General features: G+C 42.4%; 1 protein-coding gene across 2 annotated transcripts; it reads left to right on the top strand.

Annotated features, from left to right (window-relative positions):
• Nucleotides 1-5,329: 5,329 nt before the first annotated feature.
• On the top strand, nt 5,330-20,504 carry slc1a2b (solute carrier family 1 member 2b). 2 transcript variants are annotated; one of them, XM_035156980.2, is made up of 11 exons: nt 5,330-5,642; nt 8,283-8,422; nt 10,140-10,292; nt 10,664-10,914; nt 11,153-11,300; nt 12,383-12,509; nt 12,710-12,943; nt 13,037-13,231; nt 13,974-14,108; nt 14,246-14,507; nt 16,326-20,504. In XM_035156980.2, exons 1-11 carry the CDS (start codon nt 5,605-5,607, stop codon nt 16,395-16,397), a joined length of 1,755 nt encoding a protein of 584 aa, XP_035012871.1. In that variant the 5' UTR covers nt 5,330-5,604; the 3' UTR covers nt 16,398-20,504. The 2 variants fall into 2 exon arrangements, with proteins under 2 accessions (XP_035012871.1, XP_047195946.1); XM_047339990.1 differs by having other exon boundaries at nt 5,332-5,642; nt 14,246-14,434.
• Nucleotides 20,505-21,006: the final 502 nt, after the last annotated feature.

The raw sequence follows: 21,006 nt of genomic DNA, 5'->3' as shown, positions 1-21,006 counted from the left end.
GGTCCTGTGGGGATTGGGCCGAAGCCATCAAAAAGCTGCGTGCTGCTATATATCGCCAGCTCTGTCAAACAGATGCGCCTTTGCTAATGATAACAGTGTCGCATCGCTTCATATGCGGCCGACGTGAACCAGGAGCGACTATAGGAAGAGAGCGATTAGGAATGAGCTGGAGGTGTGGAACACCTCATGTGATGGAGGAGGCTGAGGGGAGGTGCGGCAGGAAAATCTCACTTGACTATGGATGATCTTTCTTCCACCGCTGACCTTTCATCTGAGCAGCTTTAGGCAAAAGATGGGGGCTGGGGAGAGGGGAGTAGCAAAATCCTTTGAAAGGACTCAACTGAAAAAATAGCATCGCTCTCAGAACATCATGTAGAAAACAGAGTTACAAAAGATAAATCGTGGAATAGGAGTGTCTCTGAGTTCGGGAGCACTTTGAATGCAAATAGAGAAATCAGGAGAGCCAAAGGGGAAGGTGGCAAAAATGCATATGATTATATCTGAGTGTCAAGCTCAAGTTTGATTAGATGCTATCAAACTCTGCAGACATTATCCAGGCGGATGGGAATCACCATATTCAGTCCTATGACAACCGCTCACAGGCACAATGGGCAGTTAGCACATAATTACAGTGGGACTGGTCACATCTGAGAGACCAATGCAGACTACAACACTAGCCTCAGGATTCCCAGAGGCTCCCTCTAATGACCGTCTCATTATTGACACAAAGCGACGTGGCAAACAAAGGGAAACCTTAGAGGATGCTGAGGGACGGCCACCTCTGGTTCAATCATGCGTTGTCGGGATGCCGTTGCAGCCTGATTGTAAAACAGAATGGTAAAAATTGGAAATGTGGTGAAAGCGCAGGGACAGTGTTACAGCTGTTACATAAAGGTTTCTTTTTGCAAATTGGCACGAACTGAAAAGGAGGTTGATCATGCAGATACAGAGGGAGGCTCCAAATGCAACACCCCATTACATTTGGACAAAAGACAAAGATGCAAACATTTAACATTTAAAAAACTATAATCACAAAAAATATCTATGACCCTTCAATGAATATTTGATCTGGGCTTAAACACCTTATTTAATTTGAGGATTGATTAAAGCACAAAAGAGTGTCTGAGCCTAAACTCTGGTATCTCTGGTTTGTTTTCAGTGTTCAGGACATTGTTGGGGTCAGAGACAATGTTGTTGTTCAGCCTTGTTCTGATGATTCATAGAGTTTCCCAAGAGACCTTTGAGTTTATGTGTATATGTTGGAACAGTTTTGACTTTAAAGTAGTGACCAAACCCTTATAACATGTGATACTGCAACACTGCAGATGATCCATGTTCACAGGAGTAAAAAAAACAAAGAAGAATTTGTTTACTTGCCCCTAAAAGAGATGAAGTGGAAGAGAGAACTATTTTTTAGTTTGGACCTTTTGCAGATAATATTAACAATGCAAATATTTACATGAAAAAACCCTTGGCTGCTCTTATAGGAAAACATAAAGCGATAAAAGACAATAAAATGAGAATGAATTCCTCTCAGTGTAAACAGTTTATATTGCTATATGATAATAATGTGACAACTTTCAGGGTCTCGTGCTGAACTAGTAACTGTGGCTCCTTCAGGACTCTTCAGAGAGACAGGTTGACCTGAGCTCAAGGCTCCAGTATATCAGTTTACAAGGATCACACCTTGAAGAACAAACTGCTCAATTACCTCCAAAATAGCCCTTGACAATAACTGCAAGAAAGATTCAGATCAACAGCAGGTAATAAAATGTTAGAATTAAGTATTTACATCTTCCTCTAAAGTATAAATAAAGAAAATAAAAGTAAAACTATGAAAAGCATCTTTATCTAAGCTTTTTCATGACACTGTCTTTGAGGCTTTTGAACTGTTAAGAGTTAAAGCATTTCTTTCCTCCTAATTGATTCTTGTTGTAATTGTCGATGGCTGTAAATGGCTTCATTCTGCAAACATAATTATACTGCAAAAGTGTTTTCTATTACCACAAATTAATAAAGCTTCAACAATATATTACTGATTACACGCTCTAATGACTTTTGATGTCTGATTTGTTTTTGCTCCACTATGGCAACAAACTGATCTATGCAGCAGCTTAGTGATGTTGTGACAGTAGACTGTAAATGTGTAGGAATAGTGAGTGGGAATGTGGAATTGACTTTGGAGAATATCAGCGGAAATCAGCATCATTCATTGTGCAGGTTATTTGGCTCCGCCCGCCCCAGTCGTTGATCCAACTGTATTCTCACTCCAGAGTTCACTTGGAATCAAGTTGCAGCGCTGAGTGACTCACCTACGTTTGTGTTGGGTCACTCTCTTACAAGAAACAAATGCAGAAAAAAAAAGGCTACGCTCCTGTTACAGATATTCTCTCTGTTGTAGCTGATAGGAACCGAGTGTGCTGGGGGCTCTGGAGTAGATTGACCTGCATGCCTGAGATGAATGGACAAATGCAGACATATTAAAATGATTCATGTGCAGAGCAGAGGCTGATAATGAAACATATTTTCCAATCATTGAGCAATAATATCTCCATTAACCCCCTGAGACCTTGGGAGATTAATTTAATTTGGGGGCGCTTGTTGGAGAAACCTTGGGAATGAGGGGCCGTCGCAGTGTTGATTCATTCCCGGTAGTCGGGGTTGAGGTTTGAGGCAACTTCCACCTGATGGGAAAGTCTGTTTTGCACTGGTCCCTCCACGTATAAGAGATACTGTTTCTTAGAGGGTCTTTCTCCATTGAAGAACAGACGGTTTACATGGCTGATGGAGTTGACCAGATTTGCATGATAGTCCACACATCTCTCTCATCTATCACTGAATGCATTCATCCCAACGACCATCTAGGGATACATAAGTGAGAGGCGTAGAGTGACAATGCGTCCCTTTCTTCTGATGCTGGAATTTATCTCCCACTTCCTATGCATGGCACAACCTGAAGTGTTTGCTAAGAGCTTCATTTGGGGGAAGTAGAGAGAGAGAGAGAGAGAGAGAGAGAGAGAGAGAGAGAGAGAGAGAGAGAGGGGTGGGTGGGGGGGTGCTTTTTCACAGCTCCTAGGCAGCCACGATGTGTGAGCCCGTTTCTTCCCACTGCATGGCAAGTGGCTGTGAGGCCCACGGGGGCCAGATATATCCGGAGTCTGGCCCGGCTCCAGTTGTCTTTACCTCACAGTATATTGTGATGCGCCAGTCATGAGAACGGGCATCGGGCCCCTTGAGAGACCAGTGGGAAACTGGTGTCCTCATTTACATTTCCCCCCGTGTGCGATCGCAAGGATCAACATATATTGAATTAGACAAGTATAATCACACCAGTGGTCTCCAACGCAAACGTGTTAATTATTATATAAGCTCACGTTGTGGTTGGTAGAGTGGCATTGATTGTCATTAATTATGTAGACGCTAAAGAAGTGTTTCAATGCCTCACAACTTTTTTGTCTGTATGAAATTCACATTGGTGATGTAACGATATTAGCTGCTAATCTATCAAGCTGCATCCCATCTTACTGTGGTGTGTGTGCGGGATGTGTGTGTGTGTGGCATTAGCTTCCTCTTTCCCCCCCTTCATCCTCCTCTAACTAAGCCACAGAGTGTTGCTAGGACAACCCCTCGTGGTCCTTGCTGCATCGCGCTGGCCCTCAATGCCAGCACTCGGGGAACCTCCTCGCACTGGGAAGGCAGCATAAAATCGGGATAATCGCTGTCGATTATGGGACACAATGGGTGCCGCTTCTGAAAGATTCATTCATCCTGGAAAAAGAGACTGTGGAGGATAGGGGGGGAGAAAGGGGCGCCTTGGTCCCTCCGCTGCTCTCCCACGGTGGGCACAGGCATGACATCAGTGCCCCAAAAGAACTGGCATTCTGGACATGCCCACTGACCTCCCTCCCCACGCTATACCCAAATACCCCCCCTCCTCCCATTCAAGCCCCCCTCCCTTCCTTTCTCACCCCTGCCAGTTTGGATGCAGCGCTTGGCCGGGCGAGTTGGGGCCACTGCCACTGTTTGCGTGTGAAACAAAGCCCCTCAGAAGGAAGAGAGAGGAAGCAGAGAGCTTCACATGGTACCAGCCAAGAGCAGGGATGGCTGCCTCGGCCTTCCCCTCACAGGCCCCTCTTTTGGCTGAGAGGTGCTGGTGTGACCCCAGTACCCCTTTTCCCCCTAGTGTCCCTCTCAAAACCCCCCCTCCCCTGTAACCCCTTCTTCTCTGTCTTGGTCCCTCGCTCTCATCCCCGAAAAATGCTCCCCTTTCCCCGAGAGAGCCCTTTGAATGAGTATGACATGTCAAGGGATTTAGGATGAGTGATTTCTCATGACACAACCTTAGCCGACAGAGATGGCATTCCTCCGGCTTTTGTTGTGCAGCCGGTCATTTGTCTGACGAGGAAATAGCTTTCCAACACATTTCCCTAATTAGAATAATGTGATACTGCTCAATACGATGTGAAGTCCCATGCTGCTGGGAGACTACAGAGAAATCAGTGTGACACCATCCTCACATGAATCACGTTGGCCATTTGTGCTTCGGACTTCAGAGCTCTGGGGTCGTATTGAGTAGCGGGGATATGTAAATCTATATGTTGGAGACCATGTGACTTGAATGTGAGAACCTTTTTTGACAGTATCGTCAAAAGACATCCTTTTTGTGTCCGTCTTCCCATGATAACAAATGATCCATGAGGCCACTGGTTCTATATAAACCCGATATCTACTGTGCTTTTGAATCAAAGGATATTGATGATTGGTCTTGTGTGGCATCCTGCAGAGAGCACCTGCTGTGGTATAATATTGTGTTGCAGCTTAACAACAGGCAGCCGTAAACATTAACCTCTCCCTGCTGTCCATCAGAATTGACCCCAAAGCCCCAAAACCACAACATTATGGATATTAAATCTTCCCATCCGTCATTCCTTTGTCGTTTATTCCCTTCTCAGCGAAAGGGCTACTTACAAAGTATAGCACTGTGCCATTAGCAGGCATCATCATGCTCATCCCAGCAGCCCGGCCTTGCCCTCGCCATCCCTTGTGGCTGGGATGAGTCTGTGACTGTGCTCTCTGGGGGGATTACAGGGTCCAGGGAATGGAGGATCCCTGATGGATTTGACTGTTAAGCTCCGAATATTGACTCCTCCCCTCCACTTTTTCTTTTGTAGGTATTTATATTTACTAGGTTTGTTTGATGTGTGTGTGCATGCTGTGTGTCTTGGTGTGTGGCTTAGCTGGCTGTGGCCGATGATGCTGGTGATGGAGTCAGGGGGGTGGGGGCTAAGGGGGGTGGGGGGTGTTGCAGACATCAAGATGGGGCAATTCAGGTTGCCGCGGCTGTGAATGGGTGCGTCGTCTGGGCTGTGTTGACTCGCTCCTCTCTGGATGCGTTTGGGACGAGCTGCTTGGACAGCTGAGAGCCTCTAGCTGTCAGCAGAGCTCTGGTGCTTCCTGCCGCCGGCTCTACCAGGGACCTTATCCTCTGACATCTGGCAGCACTTCTCTTTTTTTGGGGGGATGGAGCAGTTGTGATCCCACTGACAATTTCTTTTGCTGATTCCCTCTTAAAAACCAAAGCCTGGAGTTTTGATCCTATAGTTAATGTATGTAGCACTTACCTCAACTCCACCAGAAATGAAGTAAGTACTATGCATTCCCTTCACACTTCTAGGTATAACTTACTTCATTCACTGTAGAACACTCATGCATTCTTACTTATTTAGAGTACAAGTTGTAGTTTTGGATCATTTTAGCGTCTTTTAGTTGAGCTTGTGTGTCACATAGCTCGATATCAGGAGTTGTTTTATTAAGATCTTCATTAATTCCTTATGGCTTTCGCGGTCCTGTAATGAAATTAATCTGATTAAGCCCTCGGCCGAGATTAACCAATTTCTTAAATGATCCAATTAGAGACGGAGGAGAATAAACTGTGTGGGTGTGTGTGTGATGACTTTTGAATCATGAAGTTTGCTGGACAATTTCGTCAAAATCAATTATAGTCACTTCATGGGAGACTTTCAGCGTCGCAGTAAAGGCTTTTGTATTCAGTTTCCAACAGAAGCAGCTCAAATCCATTTAAGTGGAGGCAGAAAAAGATTCAATTGCCCAGAATGATTCTTTAGAGCCGAGATAATTAATTCTAATCTCATGCCATGTTAATGAAAGTTTAAATTTAAAAAATCCGCAAGGGGAATTTTCCATCTTGTATAATCATAAGATAAAATAAACAAACCTTTTCCTCTACTGTAAATAGCACCTCTCTGTTTATTATCAGAGTTTATTATCCTGCTGTATATTCTCATATTCATCGATCATTGGGTTGCACAGGCCCACTCTCATCTGTCTCTGACTTGGTGGGAGAAGCTCTAATGAGAGGATCATGACAGAATAATATCCGACCTCTGTGACGTCCAACATCTGCTTCCTCTCTCTGTCTTCGAGCTAAAAATAATGAAAAAGGGAGAGAAAAGGGGGGAAAATTCAATTAACGGCAGTCATCATCACTCTCGTGGAATGAGATCTCACTTGAATGCATAATATTTCATCGTTTTATTTCTGGGGGTTTAACTAATTCATCCAGCTTTTTCTGTCCCCCCCCCCCACACGTCAGAAGTATGAATAGCGCAGAGGTAGAGTGTGATGGCGGCGACTGTTTCCCTGCTGTTTGCATCTATCCTCTGTTTTTCCCACCTCACTTTGAAATGAATAAGATAAGATGGGACACATCCATCTGTGCGCCTGGAAGCCGACCAGGTGGTCTTCTATAGCCAAGCTCACAACGCAGCGATACACAAAGCCGGGGGAGGTGCGTCTTTAAGTGTGTGGTTCCGTGTGTCTGCGTGCTCATGTGGAATTATTAGTGACTACTTACACGGCAACAATAACACAATAGAGAACCTTCGGTCGAAAGGAAGTTCTCCCACTGAAGTCTATTGATTTGTCTTTTCTTTGATCAAGTTTCAGTGAAGAAAAAAGAAAAACCCTGACAGGCGACTTGATTAATATCTATGAAGTGTTCTGACTTCCTAGTGGACTATAGGGGGAGGGTGCGCAAACAATCATAATTAACTTCACCATTGTGGCTTCTCTTTTTGAGTTTAAGGCCATGAACCCCAGGGGTGAGGTGAAAGGTCAGACTCACTTTATTTCTTCTTTGCTTCTCTTTGTAATCCACCCCAGCGGAACTTTTTTTCTTTGTGGGGTTATTGAAGATGAATAGCAACACAGAGACGTTTCTATTTTCTTATACACAAAATATATGTCAAAGCAAGTCCCGCAATTTGATAAATTGTTCCAGCAACTTCTCAAGGAGACAATGACTCTAAAGCTATAACGCCTCTTCTCTTCCTTTCTCTCCTACAATTGAATTTGAGGTTTTGTGTGATTCTAAATGAACTCTTTCACCATCATATCTGAGGCAGAGGATGCATAGGAGAGTGTTTCACAGGCAATGTGTCTGCTCCTCCTCTCTGTAATTTGTGGAGTGCTTGTTCTGTGAAGTTGGCATTTTCGTTTTTTTCTTACTCTCCATCTGTTTCTCTTTTTCATTGCCGTCTTAAATTAATACCCAAAGGCATCCACCAGGGAATTTTGTCAGTGTTTGTCTGCGCCTCGCGTTGTAATTAATTAAAAACATTACATAATGCTCGATGTGTGCAAAATTTTGGTGAGTCTAAAACTTGTGGGTTTTTTCAGTGTGATCTGTGGATCTGTATGCTGTTCTAGAATGCTGCTATATAACAAAGGGAATCTGTGTAATTATTATATATTTAATTATATTACTTTATGGATGGTAAAATAGTCCAGAAAGTTATTACAATCAGTAACATTACATAATGTTGACATGCTTGTAAATTCTTCTAAAATCCCATAAAATCATAGCAGTTCATAATAATACTTTGTTACAGATGTCTCCTCTGTACTACAGAGAAAAACTGAATCTGTCAGTAGACTCGGACAGTAGTTTTATAAGCAGCAGTTTGTTGTCGTCCTCTGTCTGTTGTTGTAACCATGAACAGTGTTGGACTGACAGATTGATAACACACTTGAAATCTCAATTTTTCTTTCCATTTATGGTTTCAAAGGTATTATACACATGCAGAGTAATAACTGATTTATGTTTTATGTGTTCTTCTTTGTGTAATGCTTCACCTATTCTCACCGTGACCACACATGACCATGTGATGTAAACTGTAAACTGAATGATAACGCTGTATGGACAAGTGTGTGTTGAAGAAAGTTGTGCATTTAGTAATTTGTTTCCTTTTTGTCTGTCACAGTGCCAACAGTATGCCTAAACAAGTGGAGGTGAGGATGCACGAGAGTCACCTGGAGCCCATTGAGGCCAGGCCTCAGTCCAAATGTGCCAAAATCTGCTCCAAGCTGTGTACGAACCTTCTGCTCACACTCACCATCCTCGGTAAGTCACCTCGTCGCTGTTAAAACTGTCATTCTTTCTTTCTTTAAAATTTCCCAGGGCATGCTAGAGATGGGCACCACCACTGAGATCAGCGTTCTGTTAAATCAGAGCTCGATTATGCAGCTTGCTGGTAAAATGAGAAGGAGAGGCCATCTGTGCTTGCTCAGTGTACCAGACAGAAAGATGACTGGGTGTCCTGACCTTCCTCAGCTCCATGCCACCTGTTGCTGTCGACAGCTCTCTGAGGCGCTGGTCACCAAAACAGTGGTGCATGAAAAATGCCGTGATTATAGCAGTGACTCACTGCACCACAGGGGGGAGATTTAATGAAAAAGATATAATGAAAAGAGGAAAGGGCACGAAAGTAATGATGCAATTTGTGGTTAAAGGCCTTAAATCAGATTTGTGTTTAACCAGCACATCATTTACACTTTGTTGTGTCTGACACCTATGTGGTCTCTTCACAATCTTTTATAAGGGTAAGCGATATGGATGTGCTGTCTGTGTGTGTGTGTGTGTGTGTATGTGTATATAAAGATCAGCAATGTGTGTGTCTCTTATCTGTGTGCTGCTTGTGTGTTCGTGTGCATGTGTACATCTCACCCCGCTTGGCAGGACTCTAGCAAAGCAAGTGAGCCAGCATGATCATTGATCATCTGTCACTTGGCAGATAGGAGCCTGAATGGGAGCTTGCAAATTGGCCAAAGGGAAGGCACAGGAAATCAAGTGCCATCCAAAACCGTTGGGTGTGCAGTATCCACAGGATGCTGCTAGACTGGAGGTTAGATTGAATCCCAGAGGACAGCTTACGATTTCTTTTTTTTTCCCCAAAGAAGGCCGGAGGGCTTTTGATTCCAAGTGTTTTTTGTTAAATAACTTCTTGGGCTGTATGATCTTTGGCAGTGGTGGGGTAGCAGAGGAAGTGCAGCCCTGGGGGGTGAGAGGGTGGGATGCTGGGGATTTGTCGGAGGCCAACTTCTGGGAACTGGTGGGCAGGGCTGCAGGGAGGTGAGAGGACACAGAGGTCATCTTTACTTCGGGGCAGAGAATTAGTTGTTGGCTTGGAAGCGACATACAGTATGTCAAGGGTCAACAGAGGCTTTGTTAGAGAGGGGTTGAACTTTTAACATTTTCAGGCTGGTAGGGAGTAAATGGAAGCCAGGGAACAGGTTTGGGGTAGAAAAACCCATGAGATAGCCGCAATATCCCAGTGAGGCACAAAGTGAGCCTGAGATTAGGGTCAACTCTCTTTCCCTCCTTTAACTGAGAGTTAGTATTAGTCTTTTTCACCTTCGCCGCCACAATCCTCGATAAACGTCTTGGGTTTGCAGACATTACAGATGCTTCACCGGAGAATCTGACATGCTGCCGCCACCCCGCTGCTGCCAAGAGATCTGATCTTAATCCTCTATGAGATTTACTCTCTCATAGCAGGTTTCCTTTTTATCTCTTCAACTGTCCTCGCTAGGCAAGCAGCAGACAGCCTCTTGCACAGATCCAAACAACTCCATCGATAAGGCACTGGCCAATTATTAAGGCCATTTTAAGGAGAAAATTGTCAATCATTTGTATCTAAGCTCCTCTCAATAGCAGCGAATACACCCACGGGAATGGCTTTTAAAAAAAGGAATCACTTCTCTCTGACTTCTCCGTCTGACTTCATTACTGATGCTCTTCTGCTCTTCTTTCACTCGCTAACACATGCCTTGCACTTCAGGTGTGATCTTGGGAGCTGTATCAGGGATGTTGCTGCGTGTGGCCTCCCCGATACACCCAGATATCGTCATGGTGATCGCTTTTCCTGGAGATATCCTGATGAGGATGCTGAAGATGTTGATCCTGCCACTCATCATCTCCAGTTTAATCACAGGTACAGTGTGACTGATCATACATCACATTATTACAAGATTCACCTTTAGCGATTGTTTTAATCTTTAAACACTTGATAGTACGAGTTACCAGCTTGTTCATTGCTGAGTTTTATTGTCAGGGCAATTTCACTGATAATGACAGACATGATGCAAAAGTCCTGTTGATTGTAATCTTGATAATGAAATTGTAATTCACAATATATTATTTTGTTCACCATGCAAGAATCGCACACAGGATCAAACACCGTTATGCAATCTCCTGATGTCCGTTTCATTCAGGCCTCATGCAACACAGTATTGAGTTAACATTTCCAATTAATGTCACCAAGCAAATATCAGGTAAACACAATGTCGCTTGTTCTGGCTGCAGGTCTGGCCGGTTTGGACGCCAAATCCAGCGGTCGCCTGGGCACCAGAGCAATGATCTACTACATGACCACCACGATTATTGCCGCTGTCCTGGGAGTCATCCTGGTGTTACTCATCCACCCTGGCAACCCCAAACTGAAGGAGAATCTGGGCCAGGGCGAGAAAAATGATGATGTCTCCAGCTTGGATGCCTTCTTTGATCTGATCAGGAACCTGTTCCCAGAGAACCTGGTGCAGGCTTGTTTCCAACAGGTAATGGAGGACCAGATGATGAACAAGCGCATGTCTGGAAATTGGGAAGCGTGGGGCTGTCTTTATAGCCTGGCAGAGGATTTATCAACACATAAATTCAAACACCCAATAAATCATAGAGGATAACCAGTGACTCTCTGGAACTCAATGACTGTCAGTTGAGTGTCATTTGATAGCATAATGGGCCCAGTGTCAGTCAATAAGCTCAGCACTAATATATCTTCCTTTGTAACCTCAGATCCAGACGGTCACAAAGAAGACGGAGATAATTATTGAGGAGAACCTCAATGCCACCACCATGGAGGGACTGGTGGCCAACATCACCAAGGAGCCTGAGTTCCTCGTCCAGAAGACCCTGCACTTCAAAAGTGGCATGAATGTCCTGGGTGTGTGACCCCATTTCTTTGTCCCACATTAAAAAGCTCACAAGATGATTACCCCCATTAAGATTAACAGCAATGCTAGCTGCTGTGTGAGGATGTACAGCATGCTAACATTCTCACAGTGACAATGCTAACATGCTTAAGCTAAGCAGGCACCACATTAAGCATGTTCACCGCCATTTTTTAGTGTTATAGCATGCTAGCAGTGTTTAGCACTGCTAGCATGCTATATTAGTATTTAACCAGAAGACAAGTCAACAAAGTCATTAGGATCCATTAATGTCTGCAGCAAACTTCATGGAGATTCATCTATTGATATCTGACCAAAGTAGTGGCCCCCAGCAACAGACGTTACCATCCCTGGAGCAATGTCGCTATCATAGCTAGAACTGAAAGTATTATCAACACTTTCATTACTACACCTCCACAATTTGACAGAAGCAAACCATTGAACAAACCTGATGACTTTGAGTTGTAAATGTGAAAGCTCATTTATGCTGCCATAACACATAAAAAGAGATTCGTCCATTTTAAACACTTTATCCATCACTGCCCACATACTTAAATGGGTCCTTTATGTCGGCATAGCGGTTGAGCCGTGCATCCACTAGAGAGCAGCATAGAGACAAGTGTTTATGATAGCAACTAACATGTAGTTGTAGGTGGAGGTGTTTGTGATAATGTACCTAATGTAAAGAGACAAAAGTTTGTTCCAGTGTAAAGTGAAGTAACATAACGTTGATGCCTGTTGTCTCTTACCAACCACAAAATTACCTCCTCAATAATTTACACCGTCGAAATTTCTTCCTCGTGTTCTATCGTCCTATCGTCCAATCACTGCCATGATTTCAGATGGTACTGCTCCATTTTGTCCATACCCGTAAGCTTTCAGAAGACGTGCACAAGTACAGACAAAATTAACGCAGACAAGAGGCTATGTCCGTTTCCGTATATGTACCAAGCATTGAGCATAAATTAGTCTTAAAATGTCTCACCTATCGATAAGAGTTCTTTCATGCTACACACACACACACACACAAACTGGTATTCAAATTTAAGGATACATTTATGGTTTTCTGTCACAGGTCTGATTGGTTTCTTTATTGCATTTGGCATCTGCATGGGCAAGATGGGAGAGAGGGCCAGACTCATGATTGAATTCTTCAGCATCCTCAATGAGATTGTGATGAAACTTGTCATCCTGATCATGTGGTTTGTATCACTTAAGAATCTCATTGACTCATTTTGAAACTCATTTGGTTATTTTGAGACAGAAATAACTGTTTATACCAAATTTAAGTCATTGCGACATTTTTGTGAAATTTAATGGAGAATTTGACAGTTTCCTGACAAACTGTTTTGGTTTACTGCTAAATTCACAGGAATAACCAAAGCTTTCTACATCTCATCAGGTACTCTCCCTTCGGTATCGCCTGTCTGATCTGTGGTAAGATCATCTCCATCAAGGATCTGGAGGTGGTGGGAAGGCAGTTGGGCATGTACATGGTGACTGTAATCATCGGCCTCATCATTCATGGAGCAATCTTCCTGCCCAGCATCTATTTCATTATCGTCAGGAAAAACCCCTTCACCTTCTTCCTGGGTATCTTCCAGGCCTGGATCACTGCTCTGGGTACAGCATCTAGGTAAGCATCAGGATGGATGAATGGATGGAGCCTTCTTAATGAGTATTAATTCAATACAATGTATAACCTACACTCTTCTGCTTTCCCCTCCAGTGCTGGAACCCTGCCCGTCACCTTCCGTTGTCTGGAGGAAAACTTGGGTATTGACAAAAGAGTCACTCGTTTTGTGCTCCCAGTCGGTGCCACCATTAACATGGATGGAACTGCTCTGTACGAGGCTGTGGCTGCCATCTTCATTGCCCAAATGAATGGTATCTACCTTGACCCGGGCCAGATTGTCACTGTCAGGTCAGGAAACACTTTTGAGAGTTTGTCTTTGTGCTTAAAATATCTAAGATTTGGTCGCACTGTTGAATTGAAGTTAACAAATGTGAACATTAGATAACTCCATCTAGGAGGTCATGTTTTCTTTGGTGTGAGTTTGTCTGTTTGTTAGTTAGCAAGGTAAAGCAAAAACTACCCAACATGGCGTGACAGGGTGTTAGCCTTAGTGGAGGAATGCGCTCTCAGGGGGTCCTTCTAGTTCTGTAAACAATTTCTACATAAAGGTTGGAAAATTCTTTAATTCAATTCAATTTGTACAGTACCAAATTACAGCTTATGTTAAAGGTACTTTACACAGGCCTGAGGATACAGCTCAGTAAACACTCTTAACTCCACACACCATTTACTTTGTCTCGAGTGTCTGTAACTAACATCCCCAAATACTCCTCTTTTAATAGAGTGAGTCAAGGATGGATGACCTTAAGCCTGACATTTTTATGGTGCATCAGTCTATGAACCCTCAAATTAAACATCCCCTCTCCCACATTTATATCACTTCATGTGCGATGGAGGACCCACTCTGGTGCTCTTCAGCTTGTTACACAAGCGCCACAGAGAGTGCATGTCTTCAATTGTAATAATGAGGTGAAGCAATTTCTCGTTCATTTGCGCCTGAAGAGTTGCACTGGGGTGAAGAGGAGTGCTGTGGATCCTTCAGTGTATCAGAGAATGTGACTGAGTGCTGATTTGTTGTGTCTTCCTCCAGTCTGACAGCCACCCTGGCCAGTGTAGGAGCAGCCAGTATTCCCAGTGCTGGCCTGGTGACTATGCTGCTGATCCTGACTGCTGTCGGCCTGCCAACGCAAGACATCAGTCTGCTGGTTGCTGTTGACTGGCTGCTGTGAGTTTGACAAGTCAAATGTGTATTGTTGTTACAAATAGATTATAGGTTTGTGTTTTTCTTGCATCTGCGAATTCCTCCGAGCATTGCCCTCGTTTATTAATTTACTCTACATATCCCGGTGCCTCTCCCTGCAGGGATCGATTCAGGACCTCGGTGAACGTGGTTGGTGACTCCTACGGTGCAGGCATCGTGTACCACCTGTCCAAGGCAGAGCTCGACGAGCTGGATGCAAACACGGCTAAGTCAGACGACATCGAAATGATGACGAAGACCCAGTCTTACTACGACGACATGAAGAACCACCACGAAAACAATTCCAACCAGTGCGTCCTAACCGCTACCGCTACAACCGCTTCCACTACTGCTAACAATTCTGTCGTAGTAGATGAATGCAAGGTACAATTAATGCTAACGGACATAGAGACTTGTATCTAACCCTCTCTGTTGTTGCATGTTCATCCTTCACCTTTGCTTGATTTCTTTGTTTTATTCATTGTATCTTTGTTTATAATTGTGTAAATACACCCACTGTTGTTTTATGACAGAAGTGAAGCGAGAGAACAACAGATGCATGTGTATGTATTTATTTATTTCATTTCTCGGGAATAGCAGCGTTTGTGTCAATCGCATGTCTAAGAATTTAAAGCGCTTTTGCCAAAGGGTTTTTTGAACTCAAACAAACCAAAAGCTGAGTCAATTTCAGCGCATGTAAATGAGGGATAACTCGGCTCCAGCTCAACAGGTAGCTAATCTGATGACTATAAGCCGTTGGGGTTTGGCTCTGACTCAAAAGGCAGCGCCAGATAATCCTCATTATGACCCTGAGGAATTATTTAGCAGCTTTCCCAATCCATCAAAAGTTCACACTACATCCGTTTCCTAAAACAAAATATCTCCTGATAGAATATCATTTCTCTGAGCATTTCCTCTAATTTACCTTTTAACATCTACGGTTCTGATTTCTCCTGAAACAAAGAGGGTTTCAATTGTTTAACAGAAATACTTCCAAAGGGGTCGTCCCTTTGCTGTAGAATTTAAAATGCAGAGAGGAGAAGTGTTGCAGCTAATTAACAGTTCATATATTCCCTACATACACACATGTACCGCGTCGCCACTGACTCATTCCCCGTCAGGGCTTTTGTATTTTGACACCATCTATTTTTGCCCATTGTGAAAGCTGTGTTGAGAAATCGAAAAGCTGTGAAGCAGCTCCCACAATGTAAAACATAACACAGTTTGAATGCAGTCTTTGAATGTATCACGGGCTTTTAGAATAATGTAGTTCTTTGCTGAGACACGCACACACTGGCAGGAAAGGTCTGCTGATGAGCCTATTCATTTATTAAAGGGTGAAAGGTGTTGCCTAGCAACACTGGCAACCTGTCACACCAGCAATCTGTCCGTAGTAAAAAAAAGTTATACCCTCCACTCTGAGTCTCCATTTATTAGCAGACATTTACATATAAATGCAAAGGCTTGCTATTCCATGACTGTTTTTTTCTGTTTCTGTTCTGTTTGCCTGTAAATAGATCGACTCACATTTCTAACACCATTTTTCAAAGATGCTTCTTCCACTGTAGATCGCTTGCAAACTAGCCAAAAATTAACAATTGCATTCATTCTGTAGTGTTTGTTGTCTGTATAATGTTCTGTTTTGCATTCACAGTTTATTCACATTTTTGTTTAACGCCTGATGAGTTTTTGGTCATAAATGTTTGGTCTGATCCCAGGTCAGTAACAGAAACTCTCAGGACCAAACGCATGATCATTAGTGGTCGGACAGGGGATCAATATTCCTCCTTCATATTTGCATGTTGCAAAGTAGCTATAATAAGTAAGAGGCTGTGTTTTAATTGCCGAGTAACATACAGCGTAAATTTCAGAAAAGACAAATACACTATAAAAATATAATATAATGTAATTTATTTTAATACCTAAATGGTATTCTGGCTTTACATTGATATGATGTTTAGAGCCTTTATTATCTAAAACCATGCATATGTAGCACAGTTGATTAGTAAAGTTGTTATTTTGGATGTCATAGCTTGGTTTTAGTTATATTCGCTTTACAAGCTGTAAAAGCCGTCGACCAATCAGATTCCTGGGCTGAAGCTAAGTCAAAGTTTTTATTTAACCTAGAAATGAAGTGTGTGTTTTTTATGATCATCTGTGCCTTGGATTGGTTATTTAGATGTCCCTGCTGACTGCTTACAGGTAACCTCAGCCACTAACGGCTCTGCTGCGGAGTGCACGCTTGTTGAGGAGGAACCATGGAAACATGAATAATGGCAGCACAGAGATCCCCTGCTCCTGGGCTCCACAAGCTTTCCTACCTGCTGATAAAAAAAAAAGAGTGAATGAAAAAAAAAGTCACACGAACAGAACTACTAATTGTTTTGTTTTTTAAATGTAGTTTAGTTTTCTTTTCTTTTCTTTTCATTAGTCCCTTTAAAGGTTTTTGTAACTGTCTATCTGACTGATATATAATACTATAATTCACTTAACCGTGAAAGGATAACAGAGGTATACTTTACCTGTTAGAGCACAATTTTGTCCTTTATAGCAGATACTTGCACAACATACTTCAAGGCTTGGGGGAGGGAAGGAAGGAAGAGAAATAAAAATGTTATTCTCAGCAATACATCCTGGTTTCACGTGACGAGGTGAGAGAAGAAGTGGCTGTAGAACACGGGATGCCTTTACATCATCTTCCAAGTTTCGTACAGGTGGTTAACTCTGCTAACGCAGGATGGCGAGGGTTAGAGCGTTAATCATGGCGACCAACGTAGTTTCTTTTTCGCTTTGCATCCCTGTCTGGTTCACGTACTCGCAGAAGGCCGCTGCTTTTCATTCCCAGCCCAGTCTCTCATCTTAAGACCATCGCGTAACTGCCCAATATTACCCACAAGTCCTGAGGTGCAGCAAACTGATGAGCAGGCAGGAGGTAGTGAGACAAACAGGAAAACCAATGCTGAGCCTCATACACTTACAAGCACAGTCACTTATAAAGCACAAATAATAATATTATAGAGCCCATTTTTATCTCCCTTTTGTTTTCCTTCTTTTTAGCCTACTGTGAAGAAAAGGGACTTTTTTATTCTTTAAGTCACCTGTTGAGAGATATAACACTTGTTTGTGTGTGTGCGTGCGTGTTTGTGTGTGTGTGTGAGTGTGTGTGTGTGTGTGTGGTGGAGAGAGCAAGAGAGAACATGACCAAGTCAAGTATTGGGACCAAACAGGCAGAAAATCAATCAACTCACAGAGGCCTTCGACCTGCCTCCATGACGCAACACACCTTTCAGTTTCCTCGTATCGACGTCCATTCCCTGACTGACGCAGACAGCGGCAGCTTCACTTTTTAACGGCGAAGCCTCAACAACTTAACGCAAAGAAAAGCACAACCCTAAATACAGACGTTTATACAAGACTTCCTCTATTGTGACGCCAGTGAAATTAAAGTTAAATTAGCGTTGACGTGATTATGACGAGAGTGAATCAGAATAATATGTAATTGACATATTGGAATTAAACGAAGCACAAAGCAAAGATCTGTAAAGAGCACAAACGAAGCGAACAGAGCACAAACAAAGCCAAAATGAGGATAATTATCAGTCAGCGATAAAATCAAAAGTCACGCACATTATCGTTCCACGTCGACACTGATCGCATTCCAAGTAAAATAAGAAGAAGATAAATAAGGGAGAGAAAAAGATACTCAGGCTTGTATGTTTACTCTTTTACAGGGAATAAAATGATAAAATGTTTACTCGCTCACTACTTGAGCTTTTCACCTCAAGAAAAAAAAGCCACAAGCAGCACATGCGTGGAAAGCTTTGCCTTCCATGTTGAAAGAGAATAATCGTTATAAAATGATAAAATCACAGGAAGGGACGTTTCCCCAGGACGTACAATAAAACCACACACACACACACAGATTTCAGGCTAAATCCAGTGTTGAATAAATTGAAAGCACAGACTATTGACGACTGACAGAGTATAAAGGGTGAACCATCGGAAATAGAAGAAATATGGCAGACAGATCATTGGAGAAGTTTTCCAGCTCCTCATTTAGCCAGACCTAAAAAAGTTAAATAATCCATTCCGCCACCAGAGCTCAAGACTGTTCCTACAAACCCTACATGCTGCAGCTGTGTGTCCATACAGGCGAGAAGACAGTTCAATGGACACACACAGTAACACACATAATGCCAGAATGTTGCCAACTATCAGGTAATATCACACATTTTCCTCTCATACAACCACATGGCTTAAGTAAAGAAATCTGCATACATTAAAAAAAAAAAATAGCTTGACTACTGGCTCTTTTTTTAGCCTGTGTGAGTGAGAGGTGAGACTCCTGTGATGTGGATCAGATTTTTTATTTTATAGGTGTCCGTCTCTCCTGTCTTCTTTTTTTCTTTTGTGCTTAACGAAGACCTCGCCTTGACGGGGTTCGCTTCAGACAAACGCCGACAACACGCCGCGCCCCCCCCCCCGCAGTAACACTAAAGGAGACTTTTAACGCAAATAGCGCAGCACCCTGTCATTTTAGCTCCTCTCAAATGACACCTTTCACTTTGCTTTTTTATTGATCACAGCTGACTGAAGTGTGATTCGACGTAAGCGCACACTCTGCCGTGCACTGCGCAGACATACACAAAACACGAATGCACAGACACACACACACACACATTTCTTTTTTCAAACACACGCATACAAACGCTGAAGGTCACTCCATTTTCATTTGTAATCAGCGCACTGCAGAGCACAGCACTGACACCCTAACAAGGCCTTCGAGCCCGACCTTTTGACCTTGTGATCTCCAGGAAAAAATAAAAGATAAAAAAATTATAATTATAGAAAACAGAAAAACCTCCCCAGCGAGGAGACGATGCAGACCATAGTGTCACCCGTGGGGATTGAGTGTTGGACCGCTGTTACGTTCAACCTCACAGTTTTAGAAGCATGAATAAAAACAAGATATAATGATGATTATTTTTTGCACCACTATCTTAAAAGCATGATATTTTGAAGTGCCTCCTTGCACTTTGTGTATATATTGTAGGTAACAGATTTTTTTTTCCTTTTTGTTTTCTCTTGGGGGGACGTTGAAATGGTTCGTAGGAGTATAGTTTCATTGCTGTGACATTTTTCATGTAATCCTCTAGAAAGAAAAAAATATCATCTTTGTCCTGAGTAAAATTAGATTAGATACAAATGTATAGAGAGGAAAACTGTGTAATAAATTGCTTGTTTTTTTTATTCTCTAATAGCTCTTAACTAGTTGTTTTACTGACCTGTCACACACCAATATATATATCATTTTTTTTGTATCTAATGTAAGCGTTTTGAATGTTTGTTCCATGAAGATATAAGCCGTGTGCATTCATTTTCATTGTACATAAATAAATATATAATTGTTCTGTTCAATGGCAGTGCAGAGTTTTCCAGAATTACAGTGATCCTCACGCAAACGCTGTTTGCATGACGGCGAGAAAAGAAAAGGGGAAATGAGAGTCGGAAGGAGAGAGAGAGGAAGAAAGAGAGCAAGGGGATGTTTTTGCTTTGACTATAGGGGCCAACATGAGTTATTTAGGAGGGAGTTATACTTTGATAAAGGCTGAAGAGAAGAGAGACGTATTAAAGGGAACTAATTTAGCCCAGGACGTAGAGCAGAGTGAGGAATCCAACGCGACCTATAGACGAGAGATTTGAGCGAGAGAACAGACATCATGTATTCAGATGCCTGTTACAGTATCAAGCAACATTCCTCAGGTGACTCATCTGAAGCATTTTGTCTTTTCGGTGGAGAAAACTGGCTTTAGTCTCAGGCGTCTTTGTTTACCCCGTGCAGAGATCTAGGTCTTTTAGATCCTGTGTCGAGCTGCCGCATCGTCACACATTTTACCCGCTGAGACGCAACATCGTGGAGGCTGATAGAAATCCCAGCTCCACAATCTGCCTTTACTCCGCTTGCCTTTTCGTTCGCTTTCTAAAACAGAAACTATATTATGCACACACAGACACCTGAGTGAAACGGTACCGATCACATGGATATCGACCGACAGTGTTTCGACAAAGAGCCAGTATATCTTCAAGCTTGTCCTTTTCTACTGCTGATAACCCGTCTCACTCCTGCCTACAACATGCTTTCCTCATCTTACTTTTCTAGGCCTTCTTCCTTCTTTGTAAAGTTGTTGTAATTCTGATGTAAAGGCAGAGCATATGTGTGGGGGGAGATACACTATCGAGTAAAAAAAAGACAAAAAAAAAAACATGAATTCTTTCCTCGGTCTATGGTATACACAAAAAAAATCTGTTTCTACATATCAAGTGTTGTACCTTTGGTGTACATATACAAATATAACTAATAAATGTTGATTCATAACTAAATTCTGCTTCCTTTTTGTATTTTTGCACAATTTCACAAACACAGAAATGTTTGCGTCATGGCCCGAAGTTTGAATGCAAACTAATGTTATCTACAATCTTTTAAATGACTATGGTTTAATATCCTGAGATGGACAATAATCTGTTTATTGGCTTTTTCTAAAGGAATCTCAGCTGCTTTGGTCATTCATGTCCCTGCAGAGTCAATAAGGGAGTAAGTTAATCAATTCAATTTGAAAAGATGATGCACATGCTGAAGAAAAACAAACCTTTGATGAACTCAAGTTTGCGAGATTTGACAATATAGGAAGCTTGATGTAATACGAACTAGAATGACACTCAGTAGAGTGTGTGTATCTCTGCCAAGGTCGAAGAACCATACATTAAATTGTTATTATAGTAGAAATACAAAAGAAATCGTTATGTGGTCTGACAACCTGAATTATATACTTTTCAGAACATGTTGATGTTAATGTGGACATGAAAACCAATGTGACATATTTAC

The sequence above is a fragment of the Hippoglossus stenolepis genome, chromosome 5 (genome assembly GCF_022539355.2).
Source record: "Hippoglossus stenolepis isolate QCI-W04-F060 chromosome 5, HSTE1.2, whole genome shotgun sequence".
NCBI lineage: Eukaryota > Metazoa > Chordata > Actinopteri > Pleuronectiformes > Pleuronectidae > Hippoglossus > Hippoglossus stenolepis.
Note: the sequence above shows the minus strand (reverse complement) of the source record. Positions and strands in the feature narration are given on the sequence as shown.

What these genes read in the sequence shown, in the direction of transcription:
- slc1a2b (XM_035156980.2), top strand. Translation starts at nt 5,605, where the DNA reads ATGTATGTAGCACTTACCTCAACTCCACCAGAAATGAA. An exon ending in GCTCACACTCACCATCCTCG is followed by an intron (nt 8,423 to 10,139) that starts GTAAGTCACCTC and finishes CTTGCACTTCAG; the next exon opens with GTGTGATCTTGGGAGCTGTA. An exon ending in CATCTCCAGTTTAATCACAG is followed by an intron (nt 10,293 to 10,663) that starts GTACAGTGTGAC and finishes TTCTGGCTGCAG; the next exon opens with GTCTGGCCGGTTTGGACGCC.